Source organism: Crocuta crocuta, unplaced genomic scaffold (assembly GCF_008692635.1).
Source record: "Crocuta crocuta isolate KB4526 unplaced genomic scaffold, BGI_CrCroc_1.0 scaffold127, whole genome shotgun sequence".
NCBI classification, from domain to species: Eukaryota; Metazoa; Chordata; class Mammalia; order Carnivora; family Hyaenidae; genus Crocuta; species Crocuta crocuta.
The window spans coordinates 7,974,513-8,002,340 of NW_027532008.1; the positions used below are offsets into that span (position 1 = coordinate 7,974,513).

A 27,828-nucleotide genomic window follows, 5' to 3' on the forward strand; every position below is an offset into this window, starting at 1 on the left:
ACCAAGTCTGGGAGGGACTAGCTGGCCCGATGAGGAGGCGGGATCTGGGCTCCCGGCGGGTGTCCGAACTGGGCAGAGCCCAAGGTCGTGCGGCCTTGTTGATTGGGTGCGGCCGCAGAGCTGTCTTTCTAGGATTGGGCGTTTTCCTTTGGGGAGGCGGAACCTCACGCCCCTTCCACCAATAGGATTCAGCGATTCCGCTTCCAACCGGGGCACTTCCGGCGGTGCTCCCAGCTCTTCTCCCGCGCAGCAGCGGCTCTGGATCCTCGGTCACAGTATACCCGGATCGCTTCCGGGTGTTGCACCAAGTCCGCGAGCTGCGATTGGGCAGCGTAGACGGGGCACTTCCGGTGCCCGGGTGCTTGGGTCCTCGGCAGGCGGATGAAAATGGAACCTGGCGCCGCGGCCCGCGATTGCTCTCTCCTGTGGCTGCTGCTGCCCTTGCTGGGCTCGGTCTGCGCTAGCGGTCCCCGCACCTTGGTGCTGCTGGACAACCTCAACCTGCGGGAGACGCACTCGCTTTTCTTCCGAAGCCTGAAGGGTGAGACCGGGGCCCGAGGGGGCGGTGGGGGACAGTTGGCTTGGAAAGGCTCCCGAGCCCGAGGGCAGCGACCACCCTCCCTCCCCCTGGCTTTTCCACGAGGGGGACTGCGAGCTCCGGCCTGTCGCTTGCGGGGGCGGGCGTGACCCTTGCAGCGGTGGTTTCCCCTGGCGTGCCGTCTGCCTCAGCTCCCTGTTTTCTTCTCGCCCAGACAGAGCCTTTGAACTCACGTTCAAGACCGCAGATGACCCCAGCCTGTCCCTCATTAAGTACGGGGAGTTCCTCTATGACAATCTCATCATCTTCTCCCCTTCGGTGGAAGGTAAGTGCTGCGCGTCGCTCCCAGAACTGGGCTTCAAGGCCCAGGGCTGATCGCTTTCTTCTGGATCTTGTGCATTTTCTGGGTCATGGCATGGGTCACCAGCCCCGGGCATTGCTGCTGCCGGGGAAGAGGAGAATGCTCACTTCTAACCTGGGCCCGGGAAGGAGCGTCCTTTCTTACAGACACAGCTGAGGGTTGTGGGGTCAGGTGTTGCACAGACCATGGAACCGCAGGCCTTGCTGCTCTGAGAAGGGGGTTTCCCTATAAAGGGCCTGGTAGAAAGTTGGAGAACCGACCCCCCCCTCCCCACCGTGGGCTTGTGTGGATAGGGGAAATGGCATGCTCTTAATACAGTTTGCCTCCAGAGGCCTCCTGATGGTTGATCCTGTGAACCCAGATGGATTCCCAGTTTCACAGCTGAAAAGGAACATTAGCGATCATCTAGCCCAGCCCCCTACGCGAGGCTGGCTGGGCACTTCCGGGGCCTAGTGGAGGGCTGGTCGTGCACAGAATGGTGTCTTCCCCGCGTCATCCGGCTGGTACTTCAGTATTCCTGTGACAGCTTCCAGGTTGTGCTCAGGTGGATGGGGAGGTCCTGCAGAAGGAAGGAAGCTATGGGCAGGCAGCCCCCGGGGGAGGGGGGGTGAGCTAGGCTCTCGTGTTGGGAGGGTCAGAGAGCCTAAACCGTGTTTCTCCAATCTTAGTCATTTTTGTACCTCCTTCCTGATTTCGCCATATTCCATATCACCCCGTTAATAATTACTTAATACTTTCTTTAAATTGACCCCTTTTTTAAAAAAAAAGCATAACATCATTTAAAAAGGAAGCCACTAAAGTTGGAAAGCCAGGATCCTCACGTCTCAGTAGAAGGAATTGTCGATAGAACAAGGAGCTGTAAGCTCTCAGCAGCCTCTGTTGCCTGATCCAGGCATTGAGCCTGTGGGTTCCACTTAGAGGAAATTGGCAAATGTTAGAGAAGTGTTCAGATCAGTATCAAACTAAGATACTCTCTCTGGTGGAACAAGCTTGAAAAATCATTGGAAAGGGCAGAAGTCTCTCTGAGCTTCAGTGTTGTTTAAAGCCCTGCCTCACCCCACCGTCCCACCCTGTCTGTCCCTAGCGGAATAAGCCCCATAGGCGTGTGTGTGCTGGTGGGGGCGGGCGTTCAGGGTAAGAGTTTGGCCCTGGCTCCAAGGGCCCTTCTGTGGTACTGTGACCTCTGGTAGCCCTCTCAGGTGTGAGAACCCTGCTTCCTTCTCCGTGGATCCTTGGGTTCCTCGTGGGCTCTGGGATTAGGAAGCTCTCAAGTCACGTGCAGTGATGGTCACAGAAGAATGATCCTGAAAAACCAGGGTCCTGTTTCCTGTTGTATAGATGAGCACATGGGCTCCGGAAGGCGGAAGGGTTGCCTAGATTCCAGCCTAGGTGGCTCTGTCTTGCAGCCAGTCTTGCAGTCTTGAAACCTTCTAGGGTGTTCTCTCCTCCCTAGAAGGAGTCCTCAACAGTGGCACTTCTTGACATGTTGGACTGGATAATTCTCTGTGGTAGGGACTGCCTTGGGCACTGGAGGGTGCTTACCAGCACTCTGCCTCTACCCACCGGATGCCAGGAGCCACCTCCCCACATTGTAAAAACCAGAAACATCTCCAGACATTGCCCTTCGGGGCAAAATTGCCCCTGGTTGGGTATTCTAGCAGGAGCTAGAATTGTCTAAGCCTCTGCCTGGCCTCTCTGCAGGAGGGTGGGTAGATGGCTTTCTGGATGTAGTAACGTCCCCAGATACAAGGTGTCCTGTCCATGCCTCAAGGTAAGGGAAGTTGCTTTTTTGTCTTTTTCTGAAAACTACCCCTCAGAAAAGAGGGCCATTCTCACAGTTATATCTTTACAAAGTCCTGTTATGGACTCATTTCCGACTCCCTGATGGATGTGTAATGGACAGACTTCTGTATCCAGTCTCTGCACACGGCACTTCCCTCCTTCCAGTTGCTCGGGCCAGCAGTCTTGGGGTTGTCCTCAGCACCCCTCTCTCTCACACCCCATGGCCTGTCAGTCATCGGCCCTGCTGACTTTGCCTTCAGAATAGGACTGAAAGCCCACCTGGTCTCTCTCCCTCCCCCCTCCCTCCCCTCTTCCCCCCACNCCTAGTCCTCTGGACCCGATTCTCCCCCCAGCTGCCAAATTATCCTTTAAAACTGTAAATCAGGGCATGGGGGTGTCCTGCTCAAAAGCCTCCAGCGGCCCCTCTTTATGGCCAACCTCCCGGGGCCTGTAAAGCCTTGTGAGCTGCCCTTTCTGCTTCAACATGGCCGCATTTGCTTTTGCTCTCCCCGCCTTGCTCCAGCTCAGCCACACTGGGCTTCTTGCTGGGACAGGCTCACCTGCCTGGGGACCTCTCCCCTGTCATCCTTGACGCCCCCTGTGCTGCCCAGCTCACTCACACCTCAAGTGCTTGTTGCCCAGGTCTTCCCTGACCAACCTTTACGTAACAGCTTCCCCCCTCCCGCCCTTTCCCCCTTTTTGTCTTCTCTGCACACAAGAACTAATGTTCACTTAATGACCACGTGAATTCCTGAGCACTCCCTCCATTACTTTATGTTCGACCTCAGGTGTATTTTGGGAAGGATTCTTGGTCTGGTTCTGGATGCTTGTGATAACCGGATAGATTGATGGCAGAAGAATACCATCTCATAAGTACCAATGTTGGAAGTTAATGAGCCTTTTTGGTGGTCACTTTTTTTTTTAATTTTTAAATGTTTATTTATTATTATTTTTTAATATTTTTATTTATTTCTAGGAGAGAGAGAGAGGAGAGACAGGGTGAGCAGGGGAGGGTCAGAGAGAGAGGGAGTCACAGACCGAAACCGGCTCCAGGCTCTGAGCTGGCAGTCAGCACAGAGCCCGACGTGGGGCTCGAACCCACGAACTGTGAGATCATGACCTGAGCCGAAGTCGGACGCTTAACTGACTGAGCCACCCAGGCGCCCCGGTGGTCACTTTAATAAAAGTAGTTTACAGATTGGTCCTGTTACGGTTCTTGGATCTAAATCTGTAGGATTAATAGGGGAGAAAACTGCATCTTGGCAAATGAGTACCAGTAGTGTCAAGTGACCACGTCTTCCTCAGACTCTGGAGAACTCTTTTTTTTAATTTTTTTTAATTTAAATTTTTTATTTTAACATTTATTTATTTTTGAGACCGAGACAGAGCACAAGCTGGGGAGGAGCAGAGAGAGAGGGAGACACAGAATCTGAAACAGGCTCCAGGCTCTGAGCTGTCAGCACAGAGCCCGATGTGGGGCTTGAACCCACAGACCGCGAGATCATGACCTGAGCCGAAGTTGGACACTCAACTGACTGAGCCATCCAGGTGCCCCTGTCTCAGACAGTTTAGGTGGATGTGAAATTGATGGGCTCTGGAAAACTGTGTTAGTGCCGAGTGACTCTCGTGAAGACAGAGATACTCACGTGAAAGGCGCAGGTGAGCAGTTTGAATGAAGTTGTATCATGAACTGTCAGTGGGAAAATGCAGCATTTCTGACATGTGTTTTGTATGTGACTTGAGATGTATGTGAGTAACCTGACATCTGTCATTGGTAGGTGTTGGGCTGTATCCTCCATACTTCCGTAAGTTAAAGTTTATGAATTTGTCATTACTGTTGGATCTTCGCTTTGGGAAGACGGGAGCATCTATGGTAGACGTGTCTCTCGTTCTGGGCCTCCAGGGGGCTACTGGGGAATGGATGGTGGCTAGTCTGTGGCCCACTGTCCCACCCAAATGTCAGAGGATCCGTCTGGGTAGCTGAGTCTGGTGCTTCTTTCAGATTTTGGAGGCAACATCAACGTGGAGACCATCAGTACCTTTATTGACGGCGGCGGCAGTGTCCTGGTAGCTGCCAGCTCAGACATTGGTGAGTGTCGCCTGGGGAGGTCTGTCTCCAGGAAGCCTGGCAAACTCTACAAATGGAAGTTGCCAGATTGGTGTTCACCGGGTGGGCCATGGTTGGGGGGGCGAGGGAACTAGAGCCATTCAGCGCCTCCTGTGCTTCCCTGTCACCAGCACTGGGGAGACGGGGGGCCTTTTAAGGGCTGGGAGCCCTGGTTTTTCCCAGTTTGGTTTTCCCTTTGGGTGTGTGTTGGCGGGCCTTCCCTTACAGAAAGAAGACACACTGGGGCTGGCTACTTGGGCAGACCCCAGAGCGATTCGACAGATTATTTTTGTTTTGTTCCCTATTTTGGAAATGTTCAACGCTACCGGGAAGTAGGGAGAGAGCAGTGTGGGGCCTGCACATGTGTCATGCGGCTCCGACCGGCAGCGACACCTGGCCGGTGTTGACAGACTGGGGTGAGGCGGAGGAGAGCAGCCCTCTGAGGCCAGGCTCTTTCAGGTCCAGTCTGCCTCAGGTTAAGACTTTGCCTCAGTGATGGTTTTTGTGCATTTGTGGGCACAGGGTTCTCTGTTAGCGATTCAGGTTCTGCCCTGCAGCCAGAAACCCGTGCTGGTGTCTGGCGGTCCCGCTGGGGCTGCGCACAGCCTGGGGAAGGGGAAGGGCCCTGGGGGTGCTGGCAGAGGGTGGGTCACCAGGAGGCCAGGGGAGCGGCGCTGCTGGGCCCAGGGCCCACCTTAAGGGCTGAGCCAGGCATTTCTCGGGTCTGTGCAGGTGACCCTCTTCGAGAGCTGGGCAGTGAGTGTGGGATCGAGTTCGATGAGGAGAAAACAGCTGTCATTGACCATCACAACTACGACATCTCAGACCTTGGCCAGGTAATCAGGCTCGTTACTTTCCAGGTTTGGGGCCCTTCCACCAAGGCGCAGCCTGGAAACTGAGAGGGGCTGGGGGTCGGGGTCCCCCTGGCATGGAGGTGCCTTTTCCTGACCCCCGTCTCCCTTCTGCTGCAGCATACGCTCATCGTGGCTGACCCCGAGAACCTGCTGAAGGCCCCAACCATTGTCGGGAGATCATCTCTGAACCCCATCCTCTTTCGAGGTGTTGGGTGAGTGAGCAGGCACAGGGTGCTAGAAACCTGGGGAGGGCGTGAAACTAACCCACCCTTCACGATTGGGGGCGGGGGGCATTCCCTTCCCCAGAGGATGGGGTGAGATTGATTTAGGACACTCAGAGTCAAACTTCATTGTTGCAGCAAGAGGAGAGCTGGTGGTGTGGCAGGCGTGCGGCTGTTGAGAAAGCCCGACTCGTCTCAGTGAAGAAGTGGCCCTTCAGGACCCCAGGTCCTTGAGCTCAGTTCTCAGGGCCCGTGTTGGGTGTTCTCTCTCCCTTCTGCAGGATGGTGGCCGATCCCGACAATCCTTTGGTGTTGGACATTCTGACGGGCTCCTCCACATCTTACTCCTTCTTCCCGGATAAACCTATCACCCAGGTGGGGGGCCTTCGCAGCCTTGAGGCCTCCAGGTCCTGGGCCCGGGGGCAGAGGAAGGGGGGTGGCACACGTTGTGGAGGCTGGTGAAGGGGAGGTTGCGGGGAGCAGGAAGGGGCGGAGGCAGTGGGGCCTGACGTCCAGCCTGCTGTCCCCTTGCCCGTCCTTCCCCCGGGCTCTCCGGGCTAACGGCCGTCTGTCGTTCCCAGTACCCGCACGCGGTGGGGAAGAACACGCTGCTCATTGCGGGGCTCCAGGCCAGGAACAACGCCCGGGTCGTCTTCAGCGGCTCCCTGGACTTCTTCAGCGATGCCTTCTTCAACTCGGCGGTGCAGAAGGCCGCGCCCGGCTCCCAGAGGTGAGCGCTGGCGGCTCCGGCGGGTGGGCTGGGCCTGGGAAGGGAGGAGCCTTCCAGCTGGAGGTGAAGTGTCGGAGGCTGGGCGTCGTCAGGTTGAAGACTTAGCTGCCGTGTTGTTGGCATCCAGACTTTTCAAGGTAGGGACGGCTTGTCTGGAGATGTTTCGGTGATTGTAGTTGTGCACGTGGCGCCCGAAGCACCACCACCTGGCCTCTCTTCCTGGCCCCTTTAAGCACAATACCTAGATATGTGTGGTCTCCAGGCAGAAACTAGCTTCAGGCGGTTCATCTCCGTGGAGCGTGACGGTCGGGCACCGCTGCGACGAAGCTGGCTCAGGTCCCCTGGCCTCCTGTCTGCCCCTCCCGCAGGTATTCCCAGACGGGCAACTACGAGCTAGCCGTGGCCCTCTCCCGCTGGGTGTTCAAGGAGGAGGGTGTCCTCCGTGTGGGGCCCGTGTCCCACCATCGGGTGGGTGAGACCGCCCCACCCAACGCCTACACCGTCACTGACCTAGTGGTAAGAGCGCCTTGGAGCAGGAGGGGGCCCTGGGGTTCGGGCCAGGTTGCTTTAGCTCAGAAGCATTTGTTGGATATTTGTTGGCCTAAATAAGGATGGACGAATTAATCTCCTAAGAGAGCGTGCAGAGAGCTTGGTGCACAAGCCCGTGTCTAAAGAGACCTTCCGACGAGGTGGGGGTGTTGCCGTGGAGGCTCAGGAGCGGGAGGACTTCCCCGGTGCATTCCGCTGGGGGCGGAGGGGGGGGTCCCCAGCAGTGCCCGGCCTGCTCGTGAGTGGAGCGGTCTGGGTGCAGACGTCGGTGGTCCAGGGACGAGGTGCAGAGGGGCGTCAGCAGGCTGGGTAGGGGGCTTCTGCCAGGTTCACAAGGGATCCGGCGCTGCTCTGAGTGGTGGTGGCGGGGCGGTGAACGCCCCCGGCTGACCGGCCTGTTGTCTCAGGAGTACAGCATCGTCATCGAGCAGCTCTCCAATGGCAGATGGGTCCCTTTTGATGGTGATGACATCCAGCTGGAGTTTGTCCGCATCGATCCTTTCGTGAGGACCTTCTTGAAGAAGAAAGGCAAGTACAGTCTCGCGAGGGACAGCAGCAGGGCCACCGTCCGCAGTGCTTGCTCTTGCGAGGCTAACGGAGAAACCCCTCCTGGGGGCCTTGGCTCCCCCCGCAGGTGGCAAATACAGCGTCCAGTTCAAGTTGCCTGACGTGTACGGAGTGTTCCAGTTTAAAGTGGATTACAACCGGCTGGGCTACACGCACTTACAGTCTTCCACTCAGGTGAGCCGAAGTCCCGGTCCCCCAGTCGGCCGGAGCAGGCCGCTCGCCAGGGCTGCNGTCGCAGGTGTCGGTGAGGCCGCTGCAGCACACGCAGTACGAGCGCTTCATCCCGTCCGCCTACCCGTACTACGCCAGCGCCTTCTCCATGATGCTCGGCCTCTTCCTCTTCAGCACCGTCTTCTTGCACATGAAGGAGAAGGAGAAGTCCGACTGAGCGCCGGGGCCCCGGGGCGCCTTGCAGCGTGCCGATGGGGGTGATGTAGGGTTGGGTCGTCTTTTTACGGTGGCGTGTGTGTTTCGTTCCGTGTTTTAGTTTTTTGAAGCCGTGGGACAATGGCAGAGCCTTACCTCAGTGGGAGATGAAGAACTGAGTACNGGTATTTTTCATATGTGGTCACTCTCATTTCTAAGATAAAAAGAAACCTTGCCCTCCAACCTCATCTGGCTCTGGTGTGCTTTGCTGGTGGGGGTGCTGGTCGGTAGCGGGACGTAACACAGTAAGTGGCCTCCAAGTGTCGCCAACTGTATTTTCCTTAGGAGTGAAATCAGGCATCCTTAGGCTGCCTCACTTCTCAGGGGAGAAGATGAGGTGAATAATACACTGAGGCCGGTGGGGAAACTGGGGTAACAGTGTTTGACTTGATAAAAATTATAGAATTGCTTATTTGAAAGGAACCTTAAGTTTATGTTCACCTTGCTTTAGGCAGATGCTGTGTTGCCTAAGAAGCGTGTGTGAAGTCATGTGAAATTCCTTCCCCATTGCTGAGCTCTACTCGCGTAATTGTGTCTTTATTATGGTGTAAAGATCACTCTTAAAGCCACATATTCCATTCAAAGCAAATAACACCTTCATTTGTAAATGTGCATTTAATTCTTTCACGATTTCTAGAAGAAACGCTGGTCAAAAGGCAAGTCAGCAAGTAAAACACTACACGTTAACTTCCATTTTCTCACTGCTTCTAGCTCTGCTAGACTCGATTCAGTAGCTGGAGGAGCTCCGTGGAAGTGCTTCCGCAGAGACACTCCAGAGCTTTCCAGAATGCACCCTTAAGTGCAGAGGCCGCCTCCTTCTCAGGCCTCGCTGGATGTGGTTTCATTCTGACGCCCAAGTATACTGACCGCAGCAGGTGTCGGCCTTTGCTCAGGAAACACGCAGACTGAGGTCGTGGCTGCCACGTTCAAACAAGCCACAGTCCCTTCCTGGAGTCACGCTCTGCCACCAACAGCCATGGCCTTGCCTGGCCCCTCTTGGGGGGTGGGGGGGACACGTCTAGGCCTCAGCCTCGCCTCCAGACCTAACAGACCAGCTCAGCCACCGGCTTCACAGAGGTCTGTGAGGAAGGAAGGGCTTTTTGCCAGCAGGTAACTTACTTACACTTCACTCTGTCTTCTCATTTGCTGCAAAGAACATGCTCCTTTGGATGTGTGCCCCGACCCTCTCACATTTAGCATTTACACACAAGGGAATCAGCATGTCTTTTTTAGAGTTAGGCCTTTGGAATCCGGCTAGACCAGGGTTGGCAAACTCCGACTTGTGGGCCATTCTGGCCTGCAAGCTAAAAGTGGTTTTTGGGTTTTCAAATAGTTGGAAAAAAAGCAATCAAAAGTATTTAGTGACCCATGGAATTCAAATGTCAGCGTACTTACATATCTGAGAGCACATTTGCGCTACGCAACAGGCATAGCCGCGACAGTCGGTGTTTGCCAGCTCCTGTCCGGTCAACACTGCAGGCGGGGCCGTCAGACTGCACAGCTTGCGTGAGGCACCTAAAATCGCCAGCTAGGGTGAATTAGTAGCTACGGACTAAACTTGGACGTGAGCTGTTCCTTCTATCTGCCAAACCAGGGGCCTTCTCCAGGGCCGACCGACCCTCTCGGCGCCGTCTTTCCTCCTGCCTCCCGCCCTCACCCCGGGGAGCCCTGCCCATTCACAGACCATCACCACACGGATGTTGCAAAGTTCTTTTAGTAATTGAGCGGCAGCAGGGCCCTCACGGGGCCGCTCTCCAGGAGTAGAGGAGCAGGGCTGCCTGGCACAGCGCCTCGTACTCCAGGTTGGCCAGAAATAACACCTTCATCTTTGTTTCCACGCAGCTCTTCTCTGTAAGCCTGTCGGCCAGTAGAGTGGCAGCTGACTGTTGGAGGAGCCAGCCGATCATCTTGTCTAGTTTCAGATTCTTCAGGGCTAGAGTGTGTTCACCCCAGAGGCTTAAATGAAGCACATTGGCAGCCACTCGGGCCGATGGTCTCTGCAACAGGCAGGAGGCTGAAGCTTAGAACATCGATGGCAAAGCATTTGGCCCAAACCCTGATCTGTTAATGGATCCTCATTTCAGGTCTTCCCTTCTCTGGCCCCAACCAGATTCTTGTCCACCCCCCGTGTCTGTCCTTCCCACGACCCCCTTCACTCTCCTGACACGTGCCGGCTGCTGTCTCCCCGTGCGGCAGACTTTACCGGGGGCACATGTGTGCCCCAGGCAGCGTGCGTCATGGAAAGAGCCTCCCCACCAAGGAAGAGCCACGAACGGCCTGTGGATCACCTCTCCTCACTTAGTAACTGGTGCGGGGAGCACACGCGGGGGCCGGGAGCGCACGCTGTGCATGGGCGGGGAAACGGTAGGACCGTGGTTTGAACCCCGTCCGCCTCTGCGCGCATCCACTGGGCATGCCGCCTGACCTGGACCTGGAACCACCCAGATCTACTCTTGGGAGGGGCCTCACATCCGTCTCATTAGATGTTGGCTGTTCTAGAAGCTACGGCTCATTTCTTCAAAATGCATCTTCCCTCTAAGTGACTTAAGCCACCGAAGGCAAGGTGCATTGCCGCAACTGTAATTTGGCGGCCAGTGCCCCGACTCCTATTTCTACTAAGGTTTGTTTTCCTGTACAAACGTTGTTAAGACAGAGGAGCCGGCGGTGACTCTAGTCTTGCCCAAACCTGGTCTTTACTTTGGAACGTGAACTTGCACACCATCCCTGTGAGACCCGGGGGCTGCCTCACCTTGCTGGCCTCTCGCTGGAGCAGCGACCTCACCAGCCGTCTTGCCTCTAGAGGCACCGACTTGGGCAGTGCGGGCAGCTGAGCCTCCTGGTAACTGCGGCTTTCCAGGTGGGCCCTGCCGTGGCCGTAGAAGGGATTGGAGAGCCCGAAGATTTCGTAGGCGAGCGCGCCCACTGCCCAGGCGTCAGCTTTGCTGTAGTCAATCACTGCTCTGGGGCCGGGGCGGGCTGTGGACACCTGTTTGGAGAGCAGTGCATGAGCTTCACACTGCTGGCACCCCACCACGTTCACGTTCCTACATGGCATCTGACTCCTGGGCTGACCTGAACTCTATCCCCAAGGAACCCAGAATTTGAGCTGTGGCTCAGACTCCCAAGAATCTGCTCAGGCTGCAGGGGACTTGTGCCAAATTAAGGGTCAGAAAAGATGGAGGTGTTGAGTAAATAATGAGGAAGTGGGTCTTGGCCTCTGGTGGAAACGCAGTGGAGAAGTCCGCTTGCTGATGGCATGAGACCTGCTCAGCCGTGACTCACCTCAGGGGCCATCAGGCAGCCGTTTCCGCCCCGATCCACATACCAGCTGGTGAACGGCAGCCGCAGGCCGATGCGCTCGTCAGCCAGGCAGCAGCCAAAGTCTGTGATCACCAACCAGGGGCAGCCATCTGGGGAAGGGACAGGCAGAGGTAAGTGACTGACTGTCCCCTCCGAGCGGCCTTCCTATGATCCTTACCACAGCCACCATCAGCACGTGGGTGAGGGGGGCTTACAGCGACTCCATGTTGGTCCAGGAGCGCAGGCCGGCCTGGATGGGTGCCCTCTCCCCAGGGAGCTCAGCAGGGGAGGGGCAGCTGTGTGGGCACGGAAATGCCTCCAGGAAATCAAGGCCCCCAAGCAAAGAACTGGATAAAAGTTTGGCTCAATCTAATCAAGTAATGGGAGCTGTCCCAGGCCTGATGGAGATGCTCATGGTTGACTCAGCAGATGGTGCTGGGCTCAAATGAACTCTAAAAGCTTTGACATCCCAAGAATCTTTGATCTGAACTTGAAACCCCAAATCCAAACCCAAGAAACAGGTCCTTTAGAATTTAGTTATCTGTAAAAGGATTCACACAGACTTTTTAAAATCTAGTTCCTCTAGCAATTTAATTGCCTATTATTTTCAATCCAGTTGAAAATTTAGCAGACATACAACTCTCCTTTACAATAGCCCAGGCAAGGGGCCATCCAAGTCTCAAGTTCAGTGCCTCGGGGGTGGGGAACTCAAGAGCCCCAGGGCCAGCTGGGCTTACCTGTGGACAGCTGTCACTGTCTGAAAATGCTTTTTTCTGCTGAGCTACAGTCTACCGCTCTTACTTTAAGAGAACTTCTACCACCGAGGCTTGTGTTCTCAGATTATTAATCATCATTCCACAAGCCCTACAAAGAGAACAGAAGCCTCCATTTTGAAAGAGAGATTGCTCCCCTCTTGTGCACGGAGCTAAATTAAGACACAATGTGTAACAGAACATAAAAGTCAAAAAGGACCTGAAGGGTCCTTAAATGTCGGCAGACAGGAGTCGGGTGCGCCCCGGGTGGCTGTGAGGTAGGCCAGGGACCCACCTGCGTCCAGCTCCACGAGGATGTTGTCAGATTTCAAGTCTCTGTGCGCGACGCCCTGTTGAACCAGATGATCCACCCCCTCCAGGAGCTGCAGGACCATCACGGCGGCGAGGCGGGGGCTTGGGGTGTTGTCGCGAAGGTACTGGCGCAGGGTGCAGGGGTAGCTGGGGCACAGGGTGACAGGGCCACCGGCTGTCACACATCGTTAGTCCCCAGCATCTTATTTACTGTTATGATGATGGTCCTTCCTCTTCGTGGAGTTTCTTAATCTTTTTCCCCCAAGTATCCTTTCTGCTGCCACCCACCACCCTGAAGTTAGGAAGTGAGAGCTGGGGGCCCACGTGATGAAAGTAAGGGAACAGACACTCTTTCCTTAAAATGCCTATTACAGTAGTGCCAGCAGGTACAGAGGGCGAGGAAGAGAACTTTTTATGTCAAACAAAACACAACTGGTAAGGCAAGCCTCAGAGAAGGAGCAAGAGTCAAATGTGCTAAAAACACTAGATGAAAACTATGTTCTAAGTGAAGAGGTTCTGTTTCCATGAAAAATCATCCTAAAGGGACACTGCTCTCTAGGGCAGTCTGCCCTCACCGTGGCCTCGCCCTCCAGAAGGCCGAGGTGCCTCCTCCCTGCTGCCCCCGGGGCTCCAGGTGCACAGGGGATGGCCCCCTCCTACTTACTTCTTCATAACGAGGAAGAGCGTCCGCCCGTGGCCCAAGCCTTCGGGGTGAAGACGTGGGGGCAGCACATCAGGGTAGTCGACCAGGGCCCCTGGCAGCAGTGGTACAGAGGAGGTGAAGGCACGGACGACCCGGATGATGTTGGGGTGAGGGGCCAGTTGCTTGGGGCTTCCCTTGGACTTTCTGTTTCAGCCAAATAGGACAAACGTACGAATTTAGTATCAGATATAACAGTTGGAAAGGTAATTATACCACAGTAAATGTTGACATTTACACCCATTTTAATCAAACATTTACTATAGATCTGCTTTGTGTCAGGTTCACAGCCTGGTGTTAGAGTGAAAAAACAAACCCATAAAGATGACTAATCACATTTGATGACTCCGCTGGCCCATCCATCTGTCCATCCATCTCTCCCATGTGGCAGAACACAGTGGTTAAGAGACTCTGGAATCAGACTCTGATTTGAATTCCAGGTCAGCCACTGTAAGCCAGTTACTTCTCTGGGCTCACCCTCTACCGCTAAACGGAGTAAGGTAGTAACGTACCTCATAAGGTTGTCAATTCTTACAAAGGACCCAGAATCTCTGTGACTGCAAGTTGCTTTTTTTTTTTTTTTTTTAACGTTTACTTATTTGAGAGAGAGAGAGGAGAGAGAGAGCATGGGCAGGGGAGCAGGAGCAGAGAGAGGGAGACACCATCCGAGGCAGGCTCAAGGCTCTGAGCTGTCAGCACAGAGCCCGATGCAGGGCTCAAGCTCGTGAACCTTGAGATCATGACCTGAGCCAAAGTTGGATGCTCAACTGACTGAGCCCCCAAGGCCCCCCTGTGATTGCCAAGTTCAAACCCTTAACATTGAGTATGAGCTCAATAAGCCTTTGTTGAATGAATGACTTGGCACAGAGGCAGGTTGTAGTACAGCCGTCACTTGCCTGCCCAGACCTCCTGGTCGGGGCCCCCACACCCACAGGCCTGCTGGCGCACGGTGGCGGTGGTTTGGATGGCGTGTGTCAGTCTGCTACGCAGCCAGTACTGACTGGGGGGCACCCGACCTAAGGGCAAGGAGCCTGCGGTCACATCGGAGACCCACATGGCTGGTGGGAAAAAGGAAAGCGGCCGGTTAGATTCTCTTTTGGAGGAACAATAATGAAGAAACACAGCGGTAATCTAGCGGTCAGCAATGCAGCTGGAGGCGGAAGGTGCCATGAGACTTGACGGCCTGTGGGAAGCCAAGAGGTGTGGAGACTGAAGGCACACAGGAGCGTGTGTGACGGACAGAGGCCAGGGAGAAACAGGTGCTCTCAGGGACTGAGACAGTTTCCCCTGAGTCACCCATGTCATGTTCATGGAATCATCCAACGGACATTTCCGGAGCTGTGAGGGTACACAGCAAACAGCACAGAAAAGCTCTGCTGTTGGAGAGCTTCTAGGACAGCGGGGGAGAGAATACACAGACAAAGACAACTGTGATTTAGGGTTAAATGGTGATAAATGCCATGAAAAAAAATTAAAGCAGAGTCCTTGGAGAGAGACAAGGACCACTTCAGATGGGAGGTCTGGGCGCCTCTCCACCACAGAGGCGGCGGTGCCCACGTGAGCTACCTGACAGCAGAGCAGCAGAGGCGGTGGTGAACACAGAAAGCCACCTGGATATGGCCGTACCTCCCAAAGAGCAGCGGACATGCGGATGCCCACTTTTCCCTACAAAGGATTAAGGGCAGGAGGGGCACTAAGGCCCAGCAAGCAGCTGTTTCCATCGGGCTGCACGACCCTGCAGTCCCAGGGAGCCTTCCAGACCACAGGCAGGGCTTTCTGTGGGGTTTCTCAGGTCTCTGTGTGTGCCTTCCCACCTCTGACAGCACCAGGTCTAGGAACTAACCCTTCAGGAAGCTGCCAAGACGCAGCGCCTCCTGGCGGTCCATAATCATGAATCCAGCACACGTGTCTGTCACTGCTCAGCGTCAATCTTCATGGCCGCACACCCGGCGCTTACAAAGCACCAGGAGCATGGGGGGCCGTCCACCCCTGCTTCCCTCTGGAGAAGGCCTCTCTGCCCAAGTGGTGCCGCCTCATCCTTCCAAAGGCAGCACCGATGGATGGCCCCTTCAAGAGGCCTGTCGGCTCGTGCTCACCCAGCACCTGAGCACCCACGACCATAGGCAGCACTCACCGCCCTGGCCTCTGTCCCTACCTTGTTCGGTTCCTCCGCCACATACACAACTCTTGGGGAATAGGCCACTTTTTCTCTTTTTAATCTCTTGGCAAGGCCACTATTAGCGGAATGAGTGTCACCTCTGCTGGGGACAGAGTTCAGCTTGTACAGACAGGTGACGTTCCACCTGGGCATTGCTTAAGAACAATCAGAAGTCATGGGCATGTTTGTATGGCCTTCTTGGAAGAGCTGTGTCTTCAGTTGGGGTCAGAGGATCTGCCATCTTCCCCAAGTGAAATAATCCAGCTGCTACAAATCCATCATCATTCGGTGAGCATTTATCATCGACATGACTCCGCGCCAAGGACACAGGTGAGGATTCTGCTCTCGCGTAACCCACAGCCAGTCCGGTGGGCAGACAGATGCTTACCTGTAAGTGACTGCTCCATACTCCCCGGCCAAGGCCACTCGACTAGCTGGGACTAGCTCCTGGCTCATTGTGCTCAAGATGGCTTCACTGGAAGAGCCCGCCTGGAACACAATCATGAGCTCAGGGTTACACGGACCAGGGCAAGCCCAAGTCTTCCTTATAATCTGGACCAGACAGCTACTGCCTAGAAGGTTTTTGTAAAAAATATTTTAAAGTAATCTCGATATCCAACGAGGCTTGTGTGGGGCTTGAACACACAACCCCAAGATCAAGAGTCACATGCTCCACAACTGAGCCAGCCAGGTGCCCCTAGAGCTGGTTTTCACATTCAAGGTAATATAAACTCTCTGAAGTGGCAAGCCAAGCCTAGCATCTCCCAAGAGGCAGATGGAAGAGGTGCCATCCACACCAGCTCCCAGGGGGCTTCCACACCCTGCCTCAATCTCCTGGGGCTCAGGGCAGGAAGCGATGGCAAGATGGTCAGGGTCAGGGACCTTCCTCACTGCCATCAATGCCTCGAGTCACCGCGAGGCTCAAAACTGGCCACGGGAGCACTAAGCCTCGCCCCCACAGGCTGCCTTCAGCAGACAGGCAGAACTGGACAAACTGGCCCTGGAAAAAGTTGTGCTGAATCAGAGGACAGCCTCTCCTGTCCCCTCCAGGAGAAAGAAACAACTAGAACCAAAGATGAGCAAAAGCGCCCGGTTTTCCTCATTTCATCGCGAACGGCTCTCAGGCCCTGTGGAGCCTGTTAGGAACCCCACAGGAATCAAGTCTTTCAGCTTTTGTGAGTACGAGAGTCGTCATGCCCTTCGGTGGAGGTTTTGATGCGAACCCTGGAGTTTCACAGGCAAAGGACTTGGCTACTTGTTAGCTATTAGCCAGGTTGGAAGGGCAAAGGTCTAATAACCTCCATCCCTCAGATCAAGACAAGAACCTGCATTCTTGGGGCGCCCAGCTGGCCCAGTCAGTGGAGCATGTAACTCTGGATCTCAGGGTTGTGAGTTCAAGCCGCACGCTGAATGTAAAGATTACTCATAAATAAAATCTTTAAAAAAGAAAAAAGAAACTGCATTCTTCAATGTCCAGCACGAGCTGTGTCCCATTCTTAGGCCTGGACACATGCTCCGGGCAGGAGAAAGAGCATCATCGGGTCTGAGTAATTTTCTAAACCCACCTATATAGTGATAAGGTAAAGAAATGACTTGACTGAAATCTTAGTTTCTGTGGAGGGAAACAACTCAATTTCCCAAGTCCTTGCGTCCTCCCAGAGTTGAGAGCAGGGAGGTGATAAGCACACCTTTGATCTGGAGGTGAGGCTAAAGGGGGAGTCCGGAGGACAGGCCGGTGGCCTCTCCTCCCCGGTGAGGCCGGTCAGGGGACAGAGGGAGGGCGGAGGTAATGCGCTCCTGGATCCAGCTAACTGGATCAGCGCCAACAAAAGAGAACCGTGGTGCTCAGGCCCTTGCTGCCCCAGGTGTGGTGCACAGACCGGAAGCAGGGGCATCCCCTGGGGGCTTGTTAGAAAGCTTCTCAGCCCCCACCCCAGACCAGCTGGCCAGAATCTGCCTTGTAATAGGATGCCCCGGTGACTCCCCGACTATTACAACTTGAGGCGCCTGCGCTGTGGAAACCCCCACCCCCACCCCACCCCCACTACTCGCAGGGAAAGAGGTCTATCAGGCCCAGCAAGACCGTGAGCAACGCCCAGGTCAAAGGTGAAAGGCCCCCTCCTCACCGAGATGTTCCACAACATCTTGATGGCCAAGGGAAAGCCGGGGGCCGGGGGCGCTGGCTCGTGTTCTTGCGCGGTGACACCCGGGCCTCGGCCTGGGAGCAGCCCGATGCCCTCCGCCACCTGCGGCTTCCGGGGCAGCACCGGCATGGTGGCTTCATACACCGCAGCGCTGCAGCCCTTGCCGACAGACCGCCCTATCACATACTCCTCCAGCCGGCAGCCTCGCCACCAGCCGGTGTCCAGCGGGTCTGGCGGCAGCTTGGTTTTCCGGGTAAAAACTGCCTGTGAGGAACAAAACGTGCCCAATGAGCCAAGGTGCCTAATAAGGCCCAAGTAAGGGGGAGCGGGGGAGGGGAGAGGGATAGCCAGGCAAGGCCTTCACCGACACCATCAAGAGCTAATAAAAGCACGACTAAACTGGGTTTTATTGCTCATCCTGGGCTCAGGCCATCCCACCTTTCTCTCCCGTTATTCAGAATGACTTTTCCTCAAACTCTGTACCTTCTGCAAACAGAGACACCCCAGCCCAGGACACTTGTTAGCCAAGAGGTCAAAACTTCCCAGTTCTGCAGCTGGCACCCCTCGCCTGTCGAGCTCCCAGCACAATCTTGGAGGCTTCTGATTTCAGAGACAGCTCTCTGTGCAAGGACCTCGGCAGGCAGCAGCTACTGGATGGTTCTCGTGAGCTGTGGGTGGGTGGCTCTCCTGTGGGGGTCTTCAGAGGAATACTAGGGTTGGTGTTTAGTTAAGTCTATGTCTGCTGCTAATGCCATCGTGAAGGGGTTTGGAATCTCTGAATAGGCTGCCAGCCTGGGAGCTGGATCTGCCAGATTGTTCCCTCGGGCAGCTCAACAGTCCGATTTCTGGTGTCCTGGGCCGTGGGCAACAGCTACCTCCCTGGGTTCTGACGCAACTCTAATAATTAAAAAAAAATTTTTTTTAAATTTAATTTTGAGAGACAGAAACAGCGCGAGCAAGGGAGGGACAGACAGAGAGGGACATAGAATCCGAAGCAGGCTCCAGACTCTGAGCTGTCAGCGGGGCTCAAACTTACACACTGTGAGATCATGACCTGAGCTGAAATCCAGAGTCAGATGTGTAACCATAACTGACTGAGCCACCCAGGCACCCCAATGTTTGTTTATTTTTCAGAGGGAGGGAGAGAATGCACATGCTCTCGGGTTGGGGAGAAGCAGAGAGAGAGGGAGACCCGAAAATCCCTGGGGGATTTTCACGTGGGGCTCGAACCGTGAAATCATGACCTGAGCAGAAGTTGGATGCTCAACCAACTGAGCCACCCAGGCGCCCCAGAAAACTGTCATTTGTAACAGGAAAACCAAATTCTAATTTTATATTGATGTACTTCTGATAGCAAAACTCATTCATTTCAACAAGATGAATTTTTAAAAAATGTATGTAGTCCCTCCTTTATCTCTCCCTGTCATTGCCCATGGTGACATACACTTATTGAGACAGGGCCATGCAGGGTGCTGCGTGGATCCGAGGCCCTGTGGTGGGGCTGGGATGTGCTGACCAGAATCCCATCGGGAGTGAAGGACTCTCAGCTGGTGGGAATGAGGCTAACAGTCCTCAGCTCTCAGGGGTCACGCGGGAGGGCCTTGACTGAAGACACCTGCCTTGTCCAGGTCATGCCCTCTTCCCCAGGCGGTCCCATCCAATGACTGTTCAGTACGAGTGTATAAAAGCCAGCCCTCTGTCCCAGTTTAGGATGGTTCTAAAGAGTAACCCAACTTTTGGAACTCCTCAGGGAATCAGCTGAGGCTTCTGTTGAGGTGGTATCACGGCTCAACCTCCGTCTCATCCTGTTCTCTGCATGTGCCTTCTCTTCCCCAGGGGCCGACCACTGCCTGGTAAACTTCTCTAGGCGCTCATCTCCATAACCTCAGTCCTGACCATGCATAGAATTCCTTTCCAAAGATTTCCTTCTCACAAACCTTCTACAACTTCTTAAAGTCAGGTTTTGTCCTAAGTGTTCCTTTGTTAAATAACCAGTCTCCATTCCCTTGCATACAGAGTTGTTTCCCATAATAGAAGCCAAAATGAAACCCATGCTGACTCTCAACCATTATGTTTAGATTACCCAGAACACTTTATAACCTGAACCTATCAGACTTGCAGCAAACACAGGCAGAATAAACATCAGTTCTACCTCTACTACTGGAAGCTTTAAGAACATGTCCATTTTAATTAAACCAATAACCTTGAATTAGCTTTAATTCAATATTTTCCCAAATCACGTGAACTTGAAGGTATTTTTCTCAGTTTTAGAATGCCTAATTCTTACAAGCACTTGCCTTTAAACCAACTAAATTAACCTCTTCGTCAAATTAATTTTAGCAGCACCATTCACAGGCAGAGGGGGAAAAAAATCTCACATTTACAACACACATGGACACACATACAGATACATGAGCAAGATACAAACAAAATATGGGGCGCCTGGCTGGCTCAGTCGGTTACATATCTGACTCTTGATTTTGGCTCAGGTCATGATCTCATGGCTGAGAGATCAAGCCCCAAGTCAGGCTCTGAGCTGAGCATGGAGCCTGCTTGGGATTCATTCTCTCTCTCTCTCTCTCTCTCTCTCAACATAAAATAAACAAACATTAAAAAAAAAAAAGATGCAAACAAAATCTTCAAAGCCCAGTTTCCAAATATATCATAATATGGATCCATTGATTGGTCATTTTTCTTCAGTCTAATGAATATTGTGGTTAAGTGGTGTTCCAAAATAAGGACTTCCCAATTTTGGAGAATTTGCATTTGGGACTCAAATTCACTTTCCATTTTCCAATTAAAATATGGCTGGTGTTCTCCAAAGATACCAAAAGCTGCAGCAACAAACAAAGCAAATGAAGCACTGAGTACCTCTGGGAGCACTGGTTCCTCCCCCAAAGCCAAGGTTTCACTGTCTGGACCAAACAGCTTCCTAGTCGACTTTCAAACAAGGAGGCGACGGCTCAGATGTCCACACCAAAGCCCCCTATTTGGAGGCAACCCAATAGGAAGAGGAAATAAATAAGCTCATGTGCCCTTGCACATCAAGTACTCACCAAGAGACGTGTCCAACTGAAGCCAAAACCATTTCCTTGCTGCAAAAGTTAAACTGGGTCCCCAAGGTTGGCAGTGCCCAGTTGGGGTGGTGCTCTGGGGACAGTCCCTAGGACAAAGAGCCTAGGCAGTCGCTTGGACTGGTCACAGCACTCCCAGAGTGGCTGGGGCCTGATGAACCACAGGCACAGACCTCCTGTTGACTCACAGCAAAATCAGTCACTGAGACAGAGTGTGCAGCAAGGAAAGGGTGTTTTTCTTTAAAAAATTTTTTTTAATGTTTCATTTATTTCTGAGAGAGAGAGATAGAGAGAGAGCATGAGCAGGGGAGGGTCAGAGAGAATGGGAGACACAGAATCTGAAACAGGCTTCAGGCTCTGAGCTGGCTGTCAGCACAGAGCCCGACACGGGCCTTGAACCCATGAACCGCGAGATCATGACCTGAGCCGAAGTCGGACGCCCAACCTACTGAGCCACCCAGGCACCCCAAGGAAAGGGTGTTTTTCAAGAGGCTGCCTAAGTCCGAGATGAGAACGCAAGCCTCAAATCCAGCTATCCAGAGGAAGAGAGTCAAGGATATTTAAAGGCAAGTAGAGGGGTGCCTGGGTGGCTCAGTAGTTGAGCATCTAAGTCTTGATTTTGCTCACAGTTTGATCTCACAGTTTGGGGGATTGAGCCCCATGTCAGGCTCTGTGCTGACAGCACAGACTGTGCTGGGACAGATTGGGATTGTCTCTCTCCCTCTGGCCCTCCCCTGCATGCATGCTCTCACTCAAAATAATTAACATAACATTTAAAAATAATAAAGGCAAGTGGGTAAAAAATGGCTGCTGCATTTACTAGTCCCATCAACCCTTTGGTTAATTTGGTTCACGTTCACACAACACTCTCCTGTTCAAACACCTAACAGTTTACTCAGCACCTTGGCTGGGTGCTTCCTATTTGCGAAAACTTTCACAGGGCTCATCTGCCCGTAGCCACCTCTCACAGACCTCTCTCTGGACCTGTTTGTATTGTGTTGTTCTGCCTTGCTTAGCCCGTCTCATCCATCAGGTTCCAGCTGGAGTGCCTCCCTCTTCTATAACCAGCCTGGAAAACCAGCCCACAGCAACCTGTCCTTCTGGAGGATTCCTACAATGCTTCGTATCTATAAGCTAATGCACGATAACTTTTAATTTAAGGAAGGAAGGGAGGGAGGGGAGAAGGAAGGGAAGAAGGAAAGAAAGACTATCTTGCCTTGCCAACTAGTTTCTAAAGTCCACAGAGCAGAAGCAATGTTCTGCAATCTTTTATCAACCATGGTTTTAAGAATGAGACTCACAAGAAGTTGCAAAAGAAAAAAAATAGTACAAAGTGTCCTCTGTCCCTTCAGTTTCCTCCCATGGTGACATCTTTTAAAGCAGCGATACAATATCAAAACCAGGAAAGTGAATTGGTGCAGTGCTGTCAGGTATACTACACACCTTACTCCATTTTTACCATCTTTTTAAACCTGCATTCATCTGTGTGTGTGCAGCTCTATGCAATTTTTTGAATAGGTGAAGTTTTTTTATTTTTTTTAATGTTTTATTTATTTCTGAGAGAGAAAGAGAGAGAGAGACAACATGAGCAGGGGAGGGTCAGAAAGAGGGAGACACAGAATCTGAAGCAGGCTCCAGGCTCTGAGTTAGCTGTCAGCATAAAGCCCGACACGGGACCCGAACCCACAAACCGTGAGATCATGACCTGAGCCGAAGTTGGACACTTAACCGAGCCACCCAGGCGCCCCAAATAGGTGAAGTTTAATATAAGTAATAATTGACCTGGGGCACCTGGGTGGCTCAGTCAGTTAAGCGTCCAACTTTGGCTCAAGTCATGACTGCGCAGTCGTGGGTTTGAGCCCTGCGTCAGGCTCTGTGCTGACAAATCAGAGCCTGAAGACTGCTTTAGATTCTGTGTGTGTGTGTATCTCTCTCTCTCAAAATAAATTTAAAAATTATATAAAAATTTAATATAATTTAAATATTATTAAATTATATATTTAATTATATTATATTAATTATATATATTTAATTATATAATTAAATTATAAATATAATTTAAAAATTATATAAAAAAGAACTATTGACTTTAACAGCAAACTGAAATAACAAGGGCTTCACTGATAAGGTGCCTTGGTATTTACTATACATCCTCCTTCTCTGTGCGGTGGAGAGTCATCGCAGGGGGTGCCTCAATGGAGGCACTGCTCTCTGAAAGGGCCTTGGGTGGGGGGGTGGTGGTGTCCAGGGGCAGCTGCTGACCTCCTGACACCAGGAGCCACAAGCCAAGTGCAATGCAGGTAAATCAGGAGCCCGCAAAGCAAGCACACCCTCAGGGAACCAGGAAGCAAAAGCCTTTCCTCCTGTAGTCCCTCTGGTGCCCTCTACTGACACGTCATATCGCACCACTTAGCAAAGGAAACCGAGTTCAAAGGCCCAGGTCAATTTTCACAGAGCAAACAAGCTGAATTTGTGTGTGAATTTGGAGCAGAGTCAATAAACCGATAAGCGGGAGCACCACGGAACTGGGGTGTTACTGACACTGAGTGCATCTCGGCCAGGGCCGCTGTAGCGTGCGGTGAGCTGAGCGGTCTCACACAGGCACGAACCACCCCTGTAATGGTGCCAGTAACACCCCAGTATCAGCCAGGGCCCCGCAGGAACCGGCAGCACTCTCAAATAAGGATACTCTGAGAGGAGTCTCTGGATGAAAGTCAAGGGCAGAGTTTCTTGACACGGCAGTGGGCAGGTGTGGGGAAATGAGGGGGACAGTGCGGATCCCTGGGGCTGCTTACCCCCCCCCCACCTCTGCTTCTGGTCTGAAGGGGCAGGAGGCTCTTGAGACCTGGGAGAGAAGCATGTGGAAAGAGCTGCCTGACAGAATGACAGGAACTGTGACCTTTCAGCCCAGGGTACAGCCAGCCAGAGGCCCTGAGGGGGGGAATTAATACCCCAAACTCACGCTCTCCCCTCTGACCTGCTGGTGCTGCATCCCTCATCCCACCCCAACCCCCATGTCGAGTGAACCCAGATGGGAGCCAGAAGCATGGAGAGCCACAGGCTGCACAGCGCCCCGCTGAAGTCCGGCTCGATGGGGAGGGGGCCGAGGGCTGGGCAGGGATGGGGCTGGCTGCTCCTCCGGCCCCAATTTGAGCCCTGGGCCCAGTCACCCCCAGAACCTCGCATTTGGGCAGCATCTCATCCAACAAGATCCGAACGAGGGCCAGGTTGGACATGGCAGGGAGGTCAGAGGCGTCCAGCCTGCAGAGGTTCAGAGGCTGTCCAGGCCTTGCCACTGGCATGAGAGCCTCTAAAGGCAACGCCTGAAACCTCAAGAACTCAAGAGAGAAATGGGCACATTCGTTTGACCATAGCCACTCCTTGTCCTGAAACCTGACAGCACCTCCCTGCGTCAGGACGAAACAGGCACCCTCGAAGTAAGGGCCTAATGCTCCTCGACGTAGGTGAAGGGTCGATTTTTCTGATGTCCCTTCAACACATGCTTTTGGAATAGGTGCTCTCGCAGAGCCGCCACGTCACAGAGGCGGTCGGCCAGGAAACGGAGCAGCGGCCTTCCCTCCTCCTGATTGCCCTCCAGGGTCCCCGCTCTGCTCAGGCCACGGGTGCCCCCCACCCCCCCATCCTCCTATTCCAGAGTGGGGCCGCCAGGTGCAGGGGCTCTTAAAGCCCCCAAACTCTTCCTTCGGTCTCCCTCCAGTCTTAGCCCGCCCCAATTCTGCCCTGGGCGCCGCCGCCCTGCCGGGATTAGGGCAGCTCTGCAGAGTTTTATTCCACGTACAGATTCGTGTAATCACCACCAGAACTGTGCCATCACTGCAGAAGAAGTCGGTTGTGCTGCCTCCTTGTGTGTGCACCTCCCCTCGCCACCCCCGTCCCCTGGCAACCACTGATCTGTTCCCCATCTCTACAATTTTATCATTTAAAGAATGCTATATGGGGCGCCTGGGTGGCGCAGTCGGGTAAGCGTCCGACTTTGGCTCAGGTCATGATCTACAGTCCATGGGTTCGAGCCCCGCACTGGGCTCTGTGCTGATCGCTCAGAGCCTGAAACCTGCTTCAGATTCTGTGTCTCCCTCTCTCTCTGCCTTCCCCTGCTCACACTCTGTCTCTCTCAAAAATAAACAAACATTAAAAAAAAAAAAAGAATGCTATATAAATGGAGTCACACAGTTTGTACCCTCTTGGGACTTTTTCACTAGGCATAATATCCTTGAGTTCATTTCAGTTGTTGCCTGTATCAGTAGTTGACTCCTGGGTGTGGCTTAATATTCACTGTATGGTTGTACCAGAGTTTAACAAGTCACCTGCCAAAGGATGTTTGGGTTGTTTTTAATATTTTGCTATCATGAATAGTGCTGCTATGGACATTTACGTGCTATATAATTCATTTTTAAGTGCACAGCTCAATGGCACCAAGCACATTCACCTGCTTGTGGAACCGTCAGCACCATCCAACTCCGTGACTCTCTTCCTCTGGCAAAACTGAAGGGCCATAAGCATTCAACACCAACTTCCCATTCCCTCCTCCTTCCAGGTCCTGGTAGCCACCATTCCACTTTGTCTCTGTGAGTTGGCTACTCTGAGTATCTCATATGAGTGGAATCATACAATATCTGTCCTTCTGTTGTGTGGTTGTGTGTATGTGTTAAGTAGGCTTTACATCCAACACAGCACTTGAACTCACAACCCTGAAATCAAGACCTGACACCAAGAGTTGAATCTTGTTGGGAGGGTGCCTGGATGGAAGCTGGTTGAGCATCTGACTCTTTTTATTTTTTTAATTTTTTAAATGTTTTTTATTTATTTCTGAGAGAGAGAGAGACAGACAGACAGACAGCATGAGCAGGGGAGGGTCAGAGAGAGAGCGAGACACAGAATCTGAAACAGGCTCCAGACTCTGAGCTAGCCGTCAGCACAGAGCCTGACGCAGGGCTCGAACCCACAAACCGTGAGATCATGACCTGAGTCAAAGTCAGACGCTTAACTGACTGAGCCACCCAGGCGCCCCGAGCATCTGACTCTTGATTTTGGCTCAGGTCATGATTTCAGGGTCATGGGATGGAGCCCCGCATTGGGCTCCGTGCTGAGCATGGAGACTGCTTAAGATTCTTTCTTTTTCTTTACTTTTCTTTTCTTTTTTCTCTTGCTCTCGCTCACTCTTGCTCTCGCTCGCTCTTGCTCTTTCTCTCGCCCCCTCTGCTCATCTCACCCACGAGCATTCTCTCAAAAAAAAAGGGGGGTCCGACTCTTGGGGTGCCTGGCTGGCTCAGTAGGTAGAGCATGTGACTCTTGATTTCAGGGTTGTAAGTTTGAGCCCCACGCTGGGTGTAGAAATTACTTAAAAAAAAAAAAGAAAATCTAAAAAAGAAAAGAGTCCAGTGCTTAAACCGACTGAGCCTCCAAGGCAATCCAACACCTACCCTCTTGTAACTGGCTTATTTCACTTAGCAGAATGTCCTCAAGTTTCACCCATGTTCCACCACGTGTCAGAATTTCTTCTCAAGGCTGAATAATACTCTGTTATATTTAGACAACACACTTTGTTTCTCCATTCATCCGTCCACGGATACGTGGGCTGCTTGCATCTTCTATTGCGAATAATGCTGCTACGAACATGGGTGTACAAACATCAGCTCAAGTCTCTGCTTTCGGCTCTTTGGGGCACATACCCAGAAGTGGGATTGCTGGATCAAATGACGACTCTATCTGTAATTGTTCGGGAGCTACCATACTGCTTTCCACATCTACATCTGCCGACAAGGACAGCAGCTGGGGACGTGGCCAGATGTCACCTGTCACCCAAACCGGCCAGAGCTCAAACATGAGACGCTCCGCTGATGAGTAAGGAGAGCTAGAACAAGGGCTGGAAAGCAAGAGACACTGCCCAGTCCTTCACCAGCTGTGTCCTTGGGCAGGTCACTCTGTCTCCCATGACCTCGGCCCTAAGCTGTACAACGCAGGCGCTGTACTAACTCAGTGAGTGGTTTCAAATCCCAGGAAGAAGACTGACGTTCCTGGAAGAGATGGGGCTTGGCCAGCGGACGGCCTTCAGACTTGGCTCTTCTTGGGTCCCCGCCTGCCTGCCCACCTGCAGGTTTTGGATTTGCCAGGCTCCATAATTGCAGAGCCAATTCCTTAAAATAAATCTCTTTTTAAAAGCACACGCTACTGGTTCTCTCTGGAGATGCCTAATACAGATTGTGGTTGAAGAGACCCACAGATCTCTGAGCTATTTTAGGTGCTTGAAAATCTCAGCCTCCACCCTCACCCCATATCCAGGGACTCCTGACAACATTTACACGGGTTACCTAAAATCTGTTAGGTCTTAGGTTTTCTACCACTGTTCATAGTTTTTACTGTGGCTCCAGTTCTGTCGCTAATTGGCTAAACTGTGGAGGCTTAGCTTAAAGGCATAGGCTTTGGAGAGTAAGACTTTGGGTACTGCCCTCTTCCGGCAAATTACTTCACCTCTCTTGAGTACTCTTCCTCATCCGTAAACCGGGGATGACAACTATCTCAGGAACAGAAATGCTGTGATTTAATTGTCATTACATTTTAGAAAATTAAACACAGAGCCAGCAGCCCTGGTGTGAGGGGAGCTGTAATTAGCAGCACGTCTACCAAGGGAGAATGTGAGATGCTCGCTCCGTATCAGGAGATCAGTATCACCGCAAGTGAACCGCCACTGGTCATTTCCAACGAATTTCCGCCTCTACGCAGGCGCGGGCGCCGAGGGGCGGGACGGGGCGGGGCCGCCGCTCAGGCTGCTCCCCGGCTGGGCGCGAGAGGGCGCCGTGCGCGCAGCTGCGCGGCGCGTTGTTTCTCGCTCTTGCGCACTTTGGACCCGCCGGGGAGGAATTAAGGGCTGGTGCGGTGCTGGGTGTGAATGTCGCTGGTCCTGGGCCAAATCGAGAAATTGAGATAGGAAACTAATATTTATTGACTATCACCCGTCGCGCCAGACTCTTTTGTAAATTTATTTAATTTTCGCACAAAGATAGGAATGTCATTTTTTCAGTAAGGAAACTGAGGCATTGGAAGGACAGTGACTGATGTCCCATTCATTATCAGAGGTGAGATTAACGTTCACGTTGCCCTCGCTTATTCTTGGGCCCTTGTCCACCCCCACCACTCATGCCCGTAGGCTTCTCTCTACAAGCCCACAGTCCTGTCAGCCTCCTAGGACTCCCCAAGAGAATTCCCACCCAAAGTTTACATTTTTCAGATGAGTA

The 27,828-nt window shown here is 52.9% G+C and overlaps 2 protein-coding genes across 2 annotated transcripts; one reads left to right on the forward strand and one right to left on the reverse strand.

Moving 5' to 3' along the window:
* The first annotated feature begins 343 nt into the window (after positions 1-343).
* DDOST (dolichyl-diphosphooligosaccharide--protein glycosyltransferase non-catalytic subunit) lies at positions 344-8,318 on the forward strand. The gene is made up of 11 exons (XM_077775473.1): positions 344-541; positions 753-863; positions 4,684-4,770; positions 5,521-5,624; positions 5,760-5,854; positions 6,145-6,238; positions 6,445-6,593; positions 6,962-7,109; positions 7,550-7,670; positions 7,777-7,883; positions 7,948-8,318. The coding sequence occupies exons 1-11, from the start codon at positions 382-384 to the stop codon at positions 8,095-8,097; spliced, it is 1,326 nt and encodes a 441-aa protein (XP_077631599.1). The 5' UTR covers positions 344-381; the 3' UTR covers positions 8,098-8,318.
* A 1,515-nt stretch (positions 8,319-9,833) lies between these two features.
* Positions 9,834-27,732, reverse strand: PINK1 (PTEN induced kinase 1). Its single transcript, XM_077775537.1, has 9 exons — positions 27,726-27,732; positions 27,218-27,240; positions 17,484-17,765; positions 15,746-15,846; positions 13,164-13,346; positions 12,483-12,646; positions 11,418-11,545; positions 10,885-11,121; positions 9,834-10,132 (listed from the first exon to the last, which is right to left on the reverse strand). The coding sequence occupies exons 1-9, from the start codon at positions 27,730-27,732 to the stop codon at positions 9,875-9,877; spliced, it is 1,383 nt and encodes a 460-aa protein (XP_077631663.1). The 3' UTR covers positions 9,834-9,874.
* Positions 27,733-27,828: the final 96 nt, after the last annotated feature.

Coding starts and splice junctions, on each gene's coding strand:
- PINK1 (XM_077775537.1), bottom strand. Junction 11,122..11,417: donor GCTGCCTGATGGCCCCTGAG/GTGAGTCACGGC, acceptor CTCTCCAAACAG/GTGTCCACAGCCCGCCCCGG. Junction 10,133..10,884: donor TCCAGCGAGAGGCCAGCAAG/GTGAGGCAGCCC, acceptor TGCCTGTTGCAG/AGACCATCGGCCCGAGTGGC.
- DDOST (XM_077775473.1), top strand. CDS start 382: ATGAAAATGGAACCTGGCGCCGCGGCCCGCGATTGCTCTCTCCTGTGG. Junction 542..752: donor TTTCTTCCGAAGCCTGAAGG/GTGAGACCGGGG, acceptor CTTCTCGCCCAG/ACAGAGCCTTTGAACTCACG. Junction 4,771..5,520: donor AGCTGCCAGCTCAGACATTG/GTGAGTGTCGCC, acceptor GGGTCTGTGCAG/GTGACCCTCTTCGAGAGCTG.